The sequence below is a fragment of the Alosa sapidissima genome, chromosome 13 (assembly GCF_018492685.1).
Source record: "Alosa sapidissima isolate fAloSap1 chromosome 13, fAloSap1.pri, whole genome shotgun sequence".
NCBI lineage: Eukaryota > Metazoa > Chordata > Actinopteri > Clupeiformes > Clupeidae > Alosa > Alosa sapidissima.
Window position 1 is genome coordinate 32,642,027 of NC_055969.1, and position 16,698 is coordinate 32,658,724.

Consider the following 16,698-nt stretch of genomic DNA (forward strand, 5'->3'; position numbering starts at 1 on the left):
TTTTAGAGGACTAACAGGCTAGAGTAGGCGCCCTATCTCATAAGATTCCATCATAGAATTTTGACATAGAAGAGGGAGTGGGGGCGCCGTGAGCGCTGGACGAGCAGATAGGCCTACGAGTAGCTAGTTGCCGTCTATGGAAAAAGATGGATACAGCAAAAAAAAGCTGTTGACGAGTAAAAATAGAAAAAGAAAGAGGGAAAAGGAGATGGCATGTCAAGGGATGCAACAGCAGAGCTGGAGCTGGAGAGGGTAGCTGGAGAGGGTATTTGATGATTATTTACTATTGGTTTTGAAAGTGAATTTATGCTGTCCCTCACGCATGCAAGGGACAGGTAAGTGCAAATCTGCGACCCCCACAAACATTTTTGTCCCTTGATATTGGTCCCTAGGGGTCGAGTCCCGACCCCTAGTTTGGTAACCACTGAGCCCATTACTGGCCAAAATATACAGTATGCCCACCTCAAAAAAGTAGACTACACCACTGTGCGTGCGTGCGCGCGCGCGCGTCTGTGTGTGCGTGCATGTGTGTGTGTGAGTGTGTAAATATCAACAAAGCCACGCATGCCCAGGAATCACGGGACAGGAGTGGCTAGAGAGGCTAGATGCTTTTTTGCTTTTTTCAACGATTAAAACGATCTGCATTTCTTATCTAAACAACACTGCACTCACATATGCCTGAGGAGAACACATTCCAAGTGTCAAGTCAGTCAGATGAACTGTTCAAGTGATATGCGGCGCACAGACATACAAACAGACATTTCTGGAATTAATAGATAGATTTAGTAATATTGCATTTGTCAATATTATGTAATGTTACAAGTAACCAGTAGGCCAATATATTTAGTCTCATATTCTTTTTTCCTAGGAATCATAGCTCTAGTGATGCCTCTTTAATGTCACTTGCTTTCCTTTCATTTCAGTATGACCTTTTCATATTGAGTTATATTTCAGAATATAAAACCGCATCTGTGACAAACCAGTTGACTGGAGACAAAAATACTATACTTTTATCCTTTTCAATAAGCCTTGTGGTGAAAGCTGGATAAGATTAACAAGTGAAAAGTGCATAGGGAACCTGATTCTTTTATATTGATTGACCAGAACAGTATGAGACAGCAGGTACTTTTCTCAGGGTGGTTTTTTAAAGATAAACCCTCATATTAAGCCCAAGAAGTGATGAAAGGAATCATCTAGAAACACTTCTGCTGCAGTTCATTACCAAACTTTACAAAAGAAACTTAGAACTTAGAACTTAGAGTGAGGCAAACATGAGGCTGTTGATTCTAAAACTTTTAATATGGCAATTACTCTTACCATTTTCTGTAATATACTTACTCTTAAGTTAACAAGTGATGCACCTTTTCTTAGAATATCTGTGTGATTCAGATAGATTCAGTGCCAACTGTCAATCACATACATCTCTTCTTACATAGACATAAATAACGCACTTAAAAGTACATTGTCTATGAGACACCATTACATGCAAATTCAGTCATGTCTTAAAAGACGGTGCTGTTGGATTGTCTTTTTATAATGTTATTGATCCAGGACATCTGTTTCTCTGAAAGGCGAGTGTACACTCCAGGTTTCTTGGGATCGCCACATCCTGACCCTCCAGACACAAGGCCGACAAGATTCTTGTTACATTCTAGAGGGCCCCCAGAGTCTCCCTGAAAATGACAACAACAAGCAAAGTCTATAGAAATCGTCTATTCAGTAGAAGTTTAAACAAGGATTTTAGAGAGTTTGTCATGTTTTTAAACCTGCTGTCAATAACCTCACATTGTTTATTCTTTGGAAGACAGGGATTTCATACATACCAGACAGGCGTCGTGTAGTGGCTTTTTGTTGCCTGCGCAGAGCATGTCCTCTGTGATGACTGGATTTTGATTGTACAGGCAGGCGCAGTAATCACGCTCTATGATGGACACTTCCACGTATTTGAGTGTGTCGGAGGCCTTTTTGCCGTTTGGGTCTGTGACTCCCCAGCCAGTCACTTGGCACTTTGTTTTAGACGGAATATCTTTGTGTGATTTAGGTAGTTTGACTGTTTTCACTTTCTCTTTCTTGACCTTGACCTTGTCCTTGAGCTAGAATAAGATTTTTTTGTTTTTATTAATTTTCAAGAAATCAGTTCTGTAAATAATGGATTGCATGTATCAAGTAAGATTCCTTTGAAAAAAAACGGTGGCTTATAATTAATCTATAATTAATACCTTCATTAACATGATATCATCAGCTTTTGTTGTCATGCTGAAGGTCCGGGGGATTTCACAGCGCTCGATTCCCACCCGAATGGTGTTTTTCTCATTCTTCAGAGAGTGAGCGCCCAGGAGGACAGTCACATCTCCCAAGGATGGAAAACTCTAGAATAGGATGCAGCTGACTAAGTTAATCATGTATGAATTCTTCATGAGGTATAGAACTGTAAATTCTAAGTTAATGTAAAATATACTTTGTCACACAGCAGATATTCACTGGTTGTTGCACTGTACTTTTCTACATAGGATGCTTTAAAATCAGCACACACACACACACACACACAACTATACCTTCTGACAGTGAGCAGCAGTAAGAACCCATTGGTCCTGAATGAGGACTCCTCCACAGATGTGCTGCTTTTCGTGCTGGATTGACACCATCCATGGTTTGGAATGAGCCTTAACATCCTTCCCTCCAACAATGGACACTCCTGCCCCATCTGAGCGATTTAATGACCTGACATTGTAGTTACAGTTTACATGATTCTGGAGGTAGAGAAAACTTGTTTATGCAATTACCTGTAAATGCACTCCATATGCAGATGATGAGGCTGGCAAGCAAAACAGGACCTTTAGTGCACATAATGTAGAACATACAAATGGCAAGAGTTGATCAGTCGCATACAGGCTCTTAAGGTGTGACGTTTTGTCAGCGAGGTATGTGTCATTGACAGGAAATGACACCCGCGTGTCATTGCCCGTGTGCTCATGCTGTGGTTTCATCAGGAACAAGCTATGGAAGCCCCCCACATCTGCAGCTTTCACACCATTTTGCAGAACGCACAACAAATCAGCAAAATGGAAAATATGTCTCGTTTTGAAGAATGACAGTATTTAAATTCTCAATGTATGCAATAAAATAAATATATAAATCAAATTGATTTTATTTCTGCTCGGCTGCAGTTGCAAATACTCAATTATGAAAGAATTCTCTCATTTGTTTTCCTCTAATTCTTCACTCCTGTGTGCCAAGTGCCAACTCTGCACAACTATCCATGAACCCAATAAATCATTTGTATACAAACATAAAACAAACCACAAATAATGGAAACAAAACAATGTTAGCCAGATTCCAAACCAAGGCTCAGAGAACAAGAGACACTGAAGGCAAAGGAATGATTACATGCTTTCTTTGTGCCAAACAGTATAGAACAGAAAAGCACTCAGCATCTTTGAAAACACCTCTATGATGTCAGGCTTCGAGTAACCCAGGGACAAGAGGCCCCGTGTCATTATTTGCAAGGATATTTAGGTGGATGAGAGAGGCACAGAACCTACATGAACAAGTGGATTTTCATTCAGAATGTGCCAAGGTTGTTTTGGGTGTTAAAGAGGAGTATGCGTGATGATGGTGGAGGTAACAACAGCCTTCCATTTCCTTTCTGTTGTTTTTTTCTGTAAGGCTTTCTTGCAAAAAGGTGTGATCTCACATTGCTTTTATTTACCCACCGTGAGCTGCTTACCTTTCCAAGAGGGTGGCAGTGGTGCCCTCACTGTTCACGCGTATCTTCTGTACTATTTCCCACAGCATCTACATTTGAGTGTAAAAGGATAAAACCAATATTTTCCTTTCAGTATATGTATTCTATTGTTTGCCTTATGCCACTTACTTGGTACGTAAGTAAGTAAAGTAAGTACATTTAATTTATAAAGCACATTTAAACACAGCATAAACTGACCAAAGTGCTGTACAGTGGATAACTAATGATAAAGACTAAGACAAATAATACAGAATAAACACACTGGACCAATAGTCATAAAAACATAAATAAAAGGAAATCTTCAATATCAGGGCACACAACACAGGGAAGTTAGGGAACAAGGAAGGCCATGCAGGGAGGAAAGGCAGAAATGGAGGGGGCGGATCTAATATCCAGGGGGAACTGGTTCCACAAATGTGGAGCAGCAACTGCAAAAGCTCTATCACCCCTCTGTTTGTGCCGTGAGCGCGGCACATGCAGAAGCCCTTTATTTGAGGATCTCAGGGACCTTTGAACTGAGTAGGGCTGTACAAGGTCGGTGATGTAGGTTGGGGCCTGCCCATTAGATGCCTTAAAAACAAATAATAAAACTTTAAACTGAATCCTAAAAACAACTGGGAGCCAGTGCAAGGAGGCCAGAATAGGGGTGATATGTTCACGCCTCTTGGTGCCAGTTAGAAGGCGCGCAGCTGCATTTTGGACCAGCTGCAAACATCTAAGTGAGGATTGGGGGAGACCAAGGTAGAGGGAATTGCAATAATCCAGCCGTGATATATTAAAGGCATCGACAACTTTCTCAAGGTCATTGTGAGATAAGAAAAATTTGAGGCAGGATATTATTCTGAGCTGATAAAAACTATCTTTGACAACAGTGCTAATCTGTTTGTCAAAGCAGAGTTCGAGGATGAGACCCAGGTTTTTGGCATAGGGTTTGACAGATGGGGTGCAGTGACCTAAATTTTGCACTACATGCATCTTGCATTGGGACCAGGCTTGTGCAAAATTCCAGAATTGAATTGAAACTGGCTCTTAAATTCCAATTCAATTCTTGAATTTCATTGCATTTCAATTGAGGTAGCAAACAGGAAGCAGAATTGCCATTCGAATTGTGCACAACCCTGCTTGGGAGGACCAAAAATGATGACTTCTGTCTTGTCAGTATTAAGCTGGAGGAAGTTGTTAGCCATCCAAATTCTGATGTCTTCAAGACAGACCAGGAGAGACTATATGGAGTCCCTATTTTAGAGGCAAGTACAGCTGTGAGTCATTCGCATAGAGGTGAAAAGAGATGTTATGCTTTCTTATGTCACTCAATGGGAGCATATACAGGCTGAAAAGCATAGGACCCAAGATGGACCTCTGAGGGACCCCATATGAGATGGGAGGAGATGATGAGGAGAACTAGCCAATAGACACAGAGAAAGTCCTATGATTAAAGGTACACTATGCAGGTTTTTTAGCTTAATATGCAAGTTTTTTTAGCTTAATTTACCTTCATTGAACAGCTTCAGAGTCATTGGAATGGTTATATGACTATTTTGGGTTGAATGATGGCCGTCTCGCTTCCCCCTAGCGCCTGTGAGCGGAAAAACCACCCTTGCAACTGTGGGCCGGTGGGCCGATGGCCTCAGTGTCAGAAAGCATAACGAGTATAACGAATGGCTTTACTGCATTCAAATACACATACACGCCAGGCACCGGCTAGAAAAAGGTAGCAATGGAGTTTCTCAGACATTCGTCATGACAGACCCAGCAAAAAAGAAGCAGAATCCAGCTTCTGGCAGCTGTGGCCTACTGGTTAGCACTTCAGACTTGTAACCGGAGGGTTGCCGGTTCGAACCCCGACCGGTAGGCCACGGCTGAAGTGCCCTTGAGCTAGGCAACTAACCCCTCACTGCTCCCCGAGCGCCGCTGTTGTTGCAGGCAGCTCACGGCGCCGGGATTAGTGTGTGCTTCACCTCACTGTGTGTTCACTGTGTGCAGTGTGTTTCACTAATTCACGGATTGGGATAAATGCAGAGACCAAATTTCCCTCACGGGATCAAAAGAGTATATATACTAGAAACCGAGAAAACAGTAAGGAAATTGCCAATACTGCATAGTTTACCTTTAAGATAGGAGCGGAACCAGAGTAGTGCAGTCTCTCTAATGCCCACCTGCTGATCAAGGCTGTGAGGAGGATATTGTGATCAACGGCGTCAAAAGCAGCTCTAAGATCCAGTAATAAGAGGATGGCATTATCACCTGAATCTAGTGTGAGAAGCAGATCATTGGTTACTTTAAGCAGGGCTTGGTAAGAGTTCATCTGTGTAATCTTCAGTATGACATTTTGTTCTCAAACACTTTGACATGGAATAAAAATACTGATGTAGACATTCTTTTGAACAGTTAAATAAGGTAAAAAAAAACAGTGGACATGACTGTCTTCTTCATATATCCATTATCAATTCATAGACCTTTAGGCACCGTAATCTGCATTAAATAAGGCAATGCATCTGCACTAAGTAGAGTAAGACCCTTTTGAGTGAAATGAAAAGGGCCCCCTCTGTCGATACCTCTGGTAAAGGATTAAGAGTGGTTACTGAAGAGCGCATACAGCATGCCACTGCATTTACACCCTCTTCCACTTTCTTGTAGATAGTAAATACCCTCCCACATACAGCAGGGGAAATAAGAATTAAACACGTCCAAAATATTTTTTTCAGTAAATATACTTCCAGTGAGGCTATTCACATGATTTTTTTACCAGACATTAGTATTAGCTCAGGTAATCCACACATATAAAAAATCTGAACATTAAAGGTACACTATGCAAGATTTTCACCTTTACAAAGCCAATTTGATGGTAAACGGACTTATAATATAGCATAGACAAAGCGAGTCGCTACAGACAAAACCAGCCATGCAACTCCAAGAACAGTAGCCCGACATTAACAGTTTGCCTGTTAATCCTTCACCTCCACAACAAAAGCATGTTCATTGTTTACAGGGGGGACAAGTTGCGAGAAGTTTGCTATTTACAACAGCAGAGTAAAATATAAATACATCGCGACTCTAGAGGGAGCTCTAGAGTCACCAAAAATACCTCAACCTACATAGTGTACCTTTAAAGTCCATAGTAGAGTTATGTGTAATACAGTGGAATGGATTTTATAGATATATATATTTGTGGATTAATACTAATGTCTGGTGAAAATGCAAATAGCCTCACTGGAAGTATACATTTTGATGTGTTCAATACTTATTTCCCCTGCTGTATTTATATGCAGATCTGCCATTCTCTCTCTCTCTCTCTCACACACACACACACATACACACACGCACACGCACAGAGAGAGAGAGAGAGACAGACATAAACCAACAAGACTGCTGACTGCTGACAGACACAGCTGAGAACTGAAAATGCCAGCTTCAGATGTTAGTATTAAAAGCAGATCTGGCAGGGAATAAATCAGTTTTTTTTCTTGTCTCTTTTGTTTGTGAGAAGGATCAAAAAACAATTACCCACCAGGGACAGCCACAGAGAGGCACATAAGAGTCCCACATCACTTGGGATGTCACCGATCAGTTCCTTAGCATGTGCTGCAATCACAAGTTCCCCAGTATAAGGACATATCTGTTTGTTAAACTTGCTGACAGGAAAACACAGTGGTGATGGGCACTAAATGATTAGGATCTTTGAGAAGTCTGGTGGTTGGAGAATTTAAGGCCAGTGTTTTTGCATTCCTGGCAAGAGAGGAATTCTCATGGCAAAATGCCCTTTGTAGTCAATTACAACCCTCTATGTGTGTATTTGTTTGCTATTTATTGTTGAATGTGTCTTCAACACTGATTGATTGTATTGTGTGATTATTACTGGCATTACACTAAATTGTTATGTTAACTGGTAATCTGTAACATTACTTTCCTGAGGTTATGCTTCCATTAAGGAATCTGTTAAATCAGATACCTAAGCAGTGAATATGTGGAACTCTTAGTTAAACCGCATATATTTTGAGGGCGCGTTAAACTAGAGCAGTCCCTGAGCTTTTTCAGTAAATAAGTACATTTTGGCAGGTCTTAAAGGTGGCGTTTAACACTGCCTACTCTCTTCACAACATTGTCTCTGCTATCCAACACTCTATCAGATTGTGTTATGATGCTGTAAGTAAGCATGGCAGGAAGGTTGACATTAAGGGAGAGACAGTGTAACACCTTGTCATAATATCATCTGCGCGTCTTGGTGTCATGTTGCATTGGATTCTCTCTGTTCACCCTCAATTTGTGAAATATGTCATTCTATTACATCCTATTTCTCATTCAAAATAGCAGAAGAACACAAGTGACAGAAAGAAATTAGAAATGAAACAACAAAAGTTCTGCTCAAAATGTTGCTCCATAGCATTTATTTGTGTATATCTAATATCTAATATGTCTAATTGTGTTGCATTGCATTCAGTTAGGACATTCTAATTCGCTGACGCTCACTCGCATCGCATGCAGTTAGGACGCAGCATCGGCCAAAGTCTGAGGGTGGCGCCGCCAACTCAACTCAACCCCATAATGCACTGGGGTCAGTGCGTAGGAGATGTAATGGACATAATAGACTTGGCATGTGGTAAATGTGAGAAGCACAGAGGAGATGAACTGGCATGAACACCTTGTTGACAGCCATGCTGTCATGGCTTCCTTTCAAAGGAGGAAATAATCTATTTGTGGGTTACACATGGACACCAGTAGAATGCAGTGTGATTGTCAGTTGGGTTCTTGTGTCGCTGCTTTATTTCTCTGGTGAGAATCTGTGGCGTCTCTATGTCCCCAGAGGACATGTTGTGGCGTAGCTTGCACGCTACAGATCTCAGCATGGTGGAGCAAGCCCTCCTGCAGATCCTTGGGATTGAAGCCTCCGTAGCCTGCTGCTTGAGTCCTTTTATTGTGCTCTTTTGCTTTTGAGCATAATCAAGACTGCATGAAAATTTTATTTGGAATTTGATGTTTTCTGATGTACTCCAAGGGAAGCAGTGGAGACGGAACGTATTGATGGAGCCCTTCTTTGCCTCAATAAAATGTGAAAATGTGATGATCGAAAATGTGTCGATCATGAAAAATAAAAGGTAATTTGTTCTGGCACATGTATAGCGCCGTGTCACCAAGCCGTGCTGAGTGTTAAGTATATGGTTAAAAAAGTCCTTTCCTGTCATTCACACACACACACACACACACACAGTATTTTGCATATGTACCAAAAGGTGAGGTGTCAGAGCAACAGGTGCTTTTAAATATGAGCACCACCTGTTCAGATGTCAACAAAGAAATTATATTTTATCTAGATGGTTATGAATGTGAATGAAGACAACCTGGTCAGATCTTGTCAAGTCATGATCAAAATGTGCGAAATATGCAAAGTTTTTCAAGAACTTTCCCTCAAATTGAAGGATACAACACATCACAGTCTGAGACACATATCAAGAGTTATTATCCTTTCTCCATCATCACCAAACAAACGTTAATACTGTACACAATGCAATTTGTTTTAGCTCAGAATTGAGACCAACATTCCATATGTTATCTTAATGCAGAGGAAGTAGATTGGGAACCAAATAGAATGTTCAAGCATTGTTTTTGTTTTTATTGTTGAAAGGGTCTATACACCATGAGGATGCACAAATGTGCCGATGCCACGACCTTCACTGGCCTGATAGTAAAATTGCGGCTAATAACTGGAGTAGCCTGAAACATAAATGAAATGCGATGAAATGGGATGAAATGGGAGGAAAGTTGCTACAACTCTTAAAAACTGACAACATGGCACAATTTATTTGAGTGCCTGCTTACTTTCGTTCTGTGTCCATCGGGGAATGTCTGCTCATGACCCGATAAGGCCTCACCTAAATCCTTCCACACCAAATAATGTTTCAGCTCCGGCTACTTCTATCACCGGTTAGGACAAGAACGCCTTGGGGATTGAGGATATCTGCAGACTGAGTTTGTAACATCCTTGGAGGATTTCCCCCCCTATAATCAACGTGTTTTTACATTTCCTGCTTGCATACTTACAACCCAGGGGCTCCAAACCAGTCAATTACTGCAGTTGGTCGACAACTAAAGTGTGAAAAGCAAATTATCCCCCCCGCGAGATGTTATCCACTGCAGTCACTGCAGGGAGAATGATTCCTGGCTCATGAGTGACTAAGAGTTATTGGTCACGCAGCAGTCAGAGGAAGGATTCAGTGTATGGCTGAGTGAATATGAAGGTTTGGCATAAAAGTAGGGTGAAGTTATGATTTTATAAATGTATAAAGCCTGTGTTTAAACTGAAAACCGCTGTATGAACAGTCTGTTTTCATGCCACAGGAACAGTGGGACATATACCCACAGTTTGGAGATGCTGCCATGGGTTGTGCAGAAGTGCTTGTGCATTATTCAAAACCAGCATGTTGACAGAGTTAACATGCACACACTGTCCTGACAGGAGGATGTGGAGAAAGGGAGATTCCCCCATTTTGTTGGTTGTTCAGAGGTTATGCTTGTATGCTGCATTAACACATGAAAAGCTAGGGAGGAGCATGTTTCTAAAAACACAGGTCATTCTTGGTAAGAGGCGCTCCCTTGACTCAGTATGACAGTTCAACTTGGCCTCTTCAAATATCACCCATACTGTATTTTTGAGATTCATGTGGGCATTTCAATCCCATCAATCTCTCTAGGTTGGTGGGTGGAGTGGAGTTCTAAGTGGGTCTCAGAAGCCTGTCTTCAAGGTCAGCCACCAGTGACAGTGGAGGAATGCCAGATGCACTTCTCTCTAATGAAGCTCCACGGAGTGTTCCGGCGACATGGGCTTCTCTCTAATTAATGGTTGCCATGGCATGACTGCATAACTCAGTCCACCGGTAATGATGCTTGGTAATGAGTGACTGGTATATTTTGTTCATGTTTGCAGTATCAATATAATACAGAAAGTCTGCACTACAAATATTTTCTGATGTTTCTTCATCTTTTTTTCAGCAGTAGACCTAACTTGTTTGGAGATCTGTTATCAAATATTGACAATGCACATGGGTATGCAGCAGAGACCGAAAATATTTGCTTAAGTGATTGGACGTTTACAAATAATCAATCATGCTTACATTTCTCCAAGATTTAAGCATGGCTTTATCCAAGATTCATCATGAACCTGGTAATCAGACTAATCTAAGAGCTTATGTGTCATTTGCTGTGGCAGAACAGAAAATTGATTGATAGCATAACTATTCACTCAAATTCAAATTCACTCTCTCAAATGTCACTCTGACCAATATATTATACAGTATAGAGTCTTCATGGATCCATTCAATAGATACAGAAACGGCAGATGTACCGCAAAGCAGTAGAAAATATGACCGCCGCTCAGTCCTGCACATTCTCTTGGGAAAAATAAATCACGCTTGTCAATCCACGCTTTTCTCCATCTCCTACTCCAACCCCCTACTCTTGCAACTTTTTTGTATGTAAATGAGTTTGTGCATGTGTGCGTTTGCTTTTGTGTATGTGTGCATCTGTGTGTGTGTGTGTGTTTTCGCTTGTGAGTGTGTGTAGGGGAAGTGGTGTGTGTGTCTGTGTGTGCATGTGTGTTTGTGTGTGTGTGTGTGTGTTCGCTTATGACTGGGTATGTGGGGGTAATGGGGTGTGTGTGTGTGTGTTTGTTTATGTGTGTGCGTGTGCCTGCTTGCCTGCATGTGTGTGTTTTTATGTGTTTGTGTGTGTGTGTAAATGTGCATATTTATGTGTGTGCGTGCATGCGTGGTGCATGTACGTATAAGTATAGTATGTATGCATATAGTATTTAATGTTTTCAGACATATTGTAGTGAACTGAGCCTAGCTGACTTAACTGTGAAACTCCCATGATGCTGTGTGATGTGTTTATGTTGAATGTTGATGTTGAAACCATGCAAGTTGCCAATGTTGTATGTCATGTCTGTCGTGTTTATGTTCTTCAGTAGTTACAGTGTTCATAACCAGGTTTGATGGGTGTGTGTTTGAGAGAGCCTAAAGTAGATGTTTAGTGCTGGGGCATAAGGACCAGGTCTGGCCCAGTATTATGTGTTTGTGTGTTAAAGGTGTTAAACCGCTAAAAAACATTCAAAGACAATATTGCAGTTTGTTACTATATGTTACAATTATTTATAATGATAGATTTTAAAAGAATGACGACAGAGATGGCATGGGATGCTGTCCAGGAAGTTGCCTCTAATGACAAAGCTCTCATGGCTGTAATGACAAAGCTATGCTTGAGATGAGGTATTAAATGAACTATGAGACCTACATGTATCCTCCTCTCTTTCTCTTTCTTTCTCTCTCGGTTGGTATGCGTGTGTGTATGTGTGTGTGTGCGCGTGGCTGTGTATGTCTCTCTCTCTTTTTTACCATCAAATGTTTGACCTCTATAGAAAGCTAAGATCCTGTAGTTTTCGTAGGAAACAGTCAGAATAAATGTGTGATGTACTGACACAGAGGTACAGACGCTAGAATAGTTTTTTCTTTCTGCCGGATTACAAGCATCTCTGAACTGACCACATTTCAGCCCTCTAGGTCACTTGATATGACTTAGAAACACAACTGAGACCTAGCACAAGGTCTTGTGAAACTGTGTTCAAAAGTCGATCAATATAGAATGAAAATATGAGTACCGTAGACCATTATTTGCCAAGGTATGCTCATCCGTTTTGTAAAATGCCCTATGGAAACTCCCATAGGACTTTTGGTTATCCAAAATGCATACTGACAATAAAATGCTTACTGTCTATGAACCCCTTTGTGTAGAAGCATAATTTTGGTCTCAAATGAAAGGTAACACTTTGAAGTTTCATGATAGCACTTGAATTGTACTTCAGGGGTTCAGATATGGAACGACTACACTAAATATGGAATTGTTACACAAAAATACAACTTATATTGGATAAAATAACATGATTATTCAATTTCAATGGATTCCTGTGAATATTTCAAGACCCAATATGCTATATCTAGCATATTGCCAGAGAGGGTTAAAGCGGAGCTTTGATATTGCTAACGGTACACACTGCAGCTAGAAGAAAGGGAAGCACCAAAGAGGGAGTAGGGCATTTTTGATTTAATGTAAGTGAGACATACAGTGGGGAAAATAAGACGTCAACATTTTTTTTCAGTAAGTATACTTCCAGTGAGGCTATTCACATGAAATTTTCACCAGACATTAGCATTTACTTAGGTAATCCACACATATAAAAATATCCAGACATTAATGTCCATAAGTAGAGTTATGAGTAAAAAGGTGGAATGGCACAGGAAAAAAGTATTGAACATGTTAAGAAAAAGCAGCACACAAAGGCAAGGAATGGCAAGGAACAAACTGGAATCTTTAAGTAGTTAGAGAGTAATTATCCCTCCTATCTGTGCAAATTAATATAAGCAGGGTTAGTACATATTGATGGGCTATAAAAAGGTTTTTTTGTTACCAAGGAGTCACACAAGAAACATTTCATGATGGGTAAAAGCAAAGAGCTCTCCCAAGACCTTTGCAACCTTATTGTTGCAAAACATATCAATGGAACTGGTTATGTATTTCAAAACTTCAGAATCATCCAGTAAGCAGTATTGGAGCCATTATCTGCAAGTGGAAGGAACATCCTCGCAAGATTTCTGACCAGGAAGTCAGAAGGATAGTCAGAAGAGTAGCCCAAGAGCCATGGAATACTGATAGAATGTACTGAAATACTGATAGAATGTATTCTGGTCAGGCGAGAGCAAAATTGAACTTTTTGGATGTCATACTACACACCATATTTGGAGGAGAAATGGCACTGTGCATCACCCTAAAAAACCATACCAACAATCAGATTTGCAGGTGGAGGCATCATGGTGTGGGGTTGTTTTTCATCTCATGGTACTGGCAGACTTCATACAGTTGAAGGAATGATGAATGGCGTCATTTTGTTCCGGGAGAATCTTGCCATCCACCAGGATGATGAGGATGAGACATGGATAGACCTTCCAGGAGGACAATGATCCAAAGCATTAAGCAAAGAAAACTCTCAACTGGTTTCAGAGAAAGGAAATCAAGGCTCTGACCTTGAATCCAATTGAACCATTTTGGAAGTTAACTAAAGATCAGGATTCACAAGAGGGACCCCTGGAATCTTCAATATTAAAAGACTATCTGTTTAAAAGAATGGGCCAAAATCACACCTGAATACTGGCAGCGGGACACTGCAGATGTATATGTCTTATAATACTCCCCAACATATCAAAATATGTAATCAGAAATATGATAAGGCATGGTTTCAATTCAAGTCCTCACTCTAAAGAAGCAATGTAATTTCCTACGTCTATTATCTGTCATTATTACATGACACAGATAAGACTTCTACTGTGTTACTAATAAAATCATGGCCTTTCTTTCCTCTGTTTTTCTGAGCCTCTCAGTGCTAGTACAGCTGCTTTTTTAGGTGACCAGAGACTGTGCTACTCTCGAGTAACCTTGCCTCTGAGATATTTGAAATAGAATGAAATGGTGGAGCAGATTGATCAAAAGATCCCAGAAAATGGCAGACGTCATGTTCACCAGATGAAAGATATCATTAGTTGAGAGAGGAAGAGAGACAGACAGGAGGAAGGAGACAGTGGGTGGGAAATGGGAGCCTGTCTCTCTACTTTCCACCACTATCCCTAATAATGTGCAAAATGTGCACATGCAGGAGTACTGACTGCCTATCTGTAAAGATCTGGCAGTCATCCAGAAATGCCAGGGTCCGATGAGCCTCAGAATGACAAACAGGCAGTTAAAAAACAGGCAGTGAAGTTGGGCTGAACATTTGAAAATATGTGACTGAAAAAACATATTTATTTGGGACAAATACTAATCAATAAGTGACTTGAGGCCTTTAATGACTGTTTTGTATTTTCATTTCACAAAAGGCATGACAACATTGAATAGTATAATGATATATTTACAGTATATATTTATGACCGTCTTCCCAGGACACTGAAAGACCGGGATGCACAAAACTTAGTGGGCATGTTGCAACACAAGGATGACATGGAACCATTGTTTTTCATTTTGATTCGTCACACACACACACACACACACACACAGCTAAGCACAAACTCACACACACACGCAGACACACACACACACACACGCAAACACACACAGACACACACACACACACATGCACACACACACACACACACTCACAGCTACGCACAAACTCACACACACACACGCAAGCACACATACACACACACACACACAAACACATAAACACAATCGCACACACATACACACACAGTAGACGTGCAGGCATATGCACGCATGCCCGCACGCACATGCACACACACAGCTACGCACACACTCACACACACATACACACACACACACACACACAAACACACATGCATACACACACACACACATGCACACACATACACACACAGTAGACATGCAGGCATATGTACACATGCCCACATGCACATGCACACACAGACACACACACACACACACACAGACACACACACACACATACACATACACACACACACACACACATACACACACACACACACACACACACACACACACACAAACACACATGCACACACATACTGTACACATACAGTAGACATGCAGGCATATTCACACATGCCCGCATGCACATGCACATGCACACACACAGACTCACATGCACAGACTCACACGGACACAAGCACACACATAAACACACCCACACACACAGACAAACACACCCACACACATAAAAACACGCACATGCAGGCAACCAGGCACACACACTCATAAACACACACTCACACACACACACACGCACAGACACATAATACACACACACACACAAGCAGGCAAGCAGACACACGCACACACACGCACACATGCAGGCAAGCAGACACACGCACACAAACACACACACACACCCCATTACCCCCACACACACACTCACAAAACACACACACATGGAACCACACATACCGGTATACACAAAAGCAAACGCACACATGCACACACTCACTTACATACGAGAGTATGTATACGAGTAGGGGATGGAGTAGGAGATAGAGACAAATTGACAAGCGTGATTTGTTTTTCTGGAGAGAATGGATGCAGGACTGAATTGAACTTAAATTTCCCCTTGGGGATCCATAAAGTATCTATCTATCTATCTATCTATCTATCAGGACTGAGCGGTGGTCATGTTTTCTACCGCTTTGCGGTACATCTAGTATTGTATACACTGTAGTGCGGTACATCTAGTATTGTAAACACTGTAGGTTTAGTCAGAGTTTTTTTTTCTTACAGATTTATTTTCTTTAGTAACTTTGTGTCAACGATTCCGGGACACTGAGAGACCGAGCAGCACAAACTTGTTGGGCATGTAGCCCCACAAGGATGACAAGGATGCCACTGTTGTTCATTTTGATCCGTCGCCGACCCGCCGCAGGCCGGACGAACACAGTTTTCTGTGACTATCTCGAGAACCGTATAGGGCCTAGCATGACTAACTCTTTTTTTTCGTGTGTTGGTCTCAAGGGGCCATGTCAGCCCATCCCATAACAAGTGATTTGATGTATAGCACCACCTAGTTAAAAAGTGCAGGATCATTATGACACCCTCAGAATGCATGCCATGATTCCTGGGATTCTGTTCATGGGGGGCCATACAATAAATGAATGGATGTGTACATCTAGTGACTGTGTACACCAATCGGCCTGTAGAGGGTGGAGTTGAGCGAAGGGTTGCACACACCTACACGCACACAAATAAACACATAACCACGCACACACGCACACAAATAAACACATAACCACGCACACACACACACACACACATTGACAAGAGTGATTTATTTATAAGATACAAAAGGGCTCAGGGTGCTCAGGAGACTTCAGATAATTCCTTGCCCAGGTGCTCTCCTGCGACAGGTGAAGTGAGAATCCAAAGAAAAA

The 16,698-nt window shown here is 41.3% G+C and overlaps 1 protein-coding gene across 2 annotated transcripts; it reads right to left on the bottom strand.

The window, feature by feature from the left end:
• Nucleotides 1-1,498: 1,498 nt before the first annotated feature.
• LOC121680175 (granzyme K-like) lies at nt 1,499-2,999 on the bottom strand. Of its 2 annotated transcripts, XM_042059393.1 has the most exons (5): nt 2,784-2,870; nt 2,556-2,704; nt 2,220-2,369; nt 1,824-2,093; nt 1,499-1,673 (listed from the first exon to the last, which is right to left on the bottom strand). In XM_042059393.1, the coding sequence occupies exons 1-5, from the start codon at nt 2,857-2,859 to the stop codon at nt 1,503-1,505; spliced, it is 816 nt and encodes a 271-aa protein (XP_041915327.1). In that variant the 5' UTR covers nt 2,860-2,870; the 3' UTR covers nt 1,499-1,502. The 2 variants fall into 2 exon arrangements, with proteins under 2 accessions (XP_041915327.1, XP_041915328.1); XM_042059394.1 differs by lacking the exon at nt 2,556-2,704 and having other exon boundaries at nt 2,784-2,999.
• Between the last annotated feature and the right edge of the window lie 13,699 nt (nt 3,000-16,698).

Coding starts and splice junctions, on each gene's coding strand:
- LOC121680175 (XM_042059393.1), bottom strand. CDS start 2,859: ATGTTCTACATTATGTGCACTAAAGGTCCTGTTTTGCTTGCCAGCCTC. Junction 2,370..2,555: donor CTGCTGCTCACTGTCAGAAG/GTATAGTTGTGT, acceptor ATCCTATTCTAG/AGTTTTCCATCCTTGGGAGA. Junction 2,094..2,219: donor ATGATATCATGTTAATGAAG/GTATTAATTATA, acceptor ATCTTATTCTAG/CTCAAGGACAAGGTCAAGGT.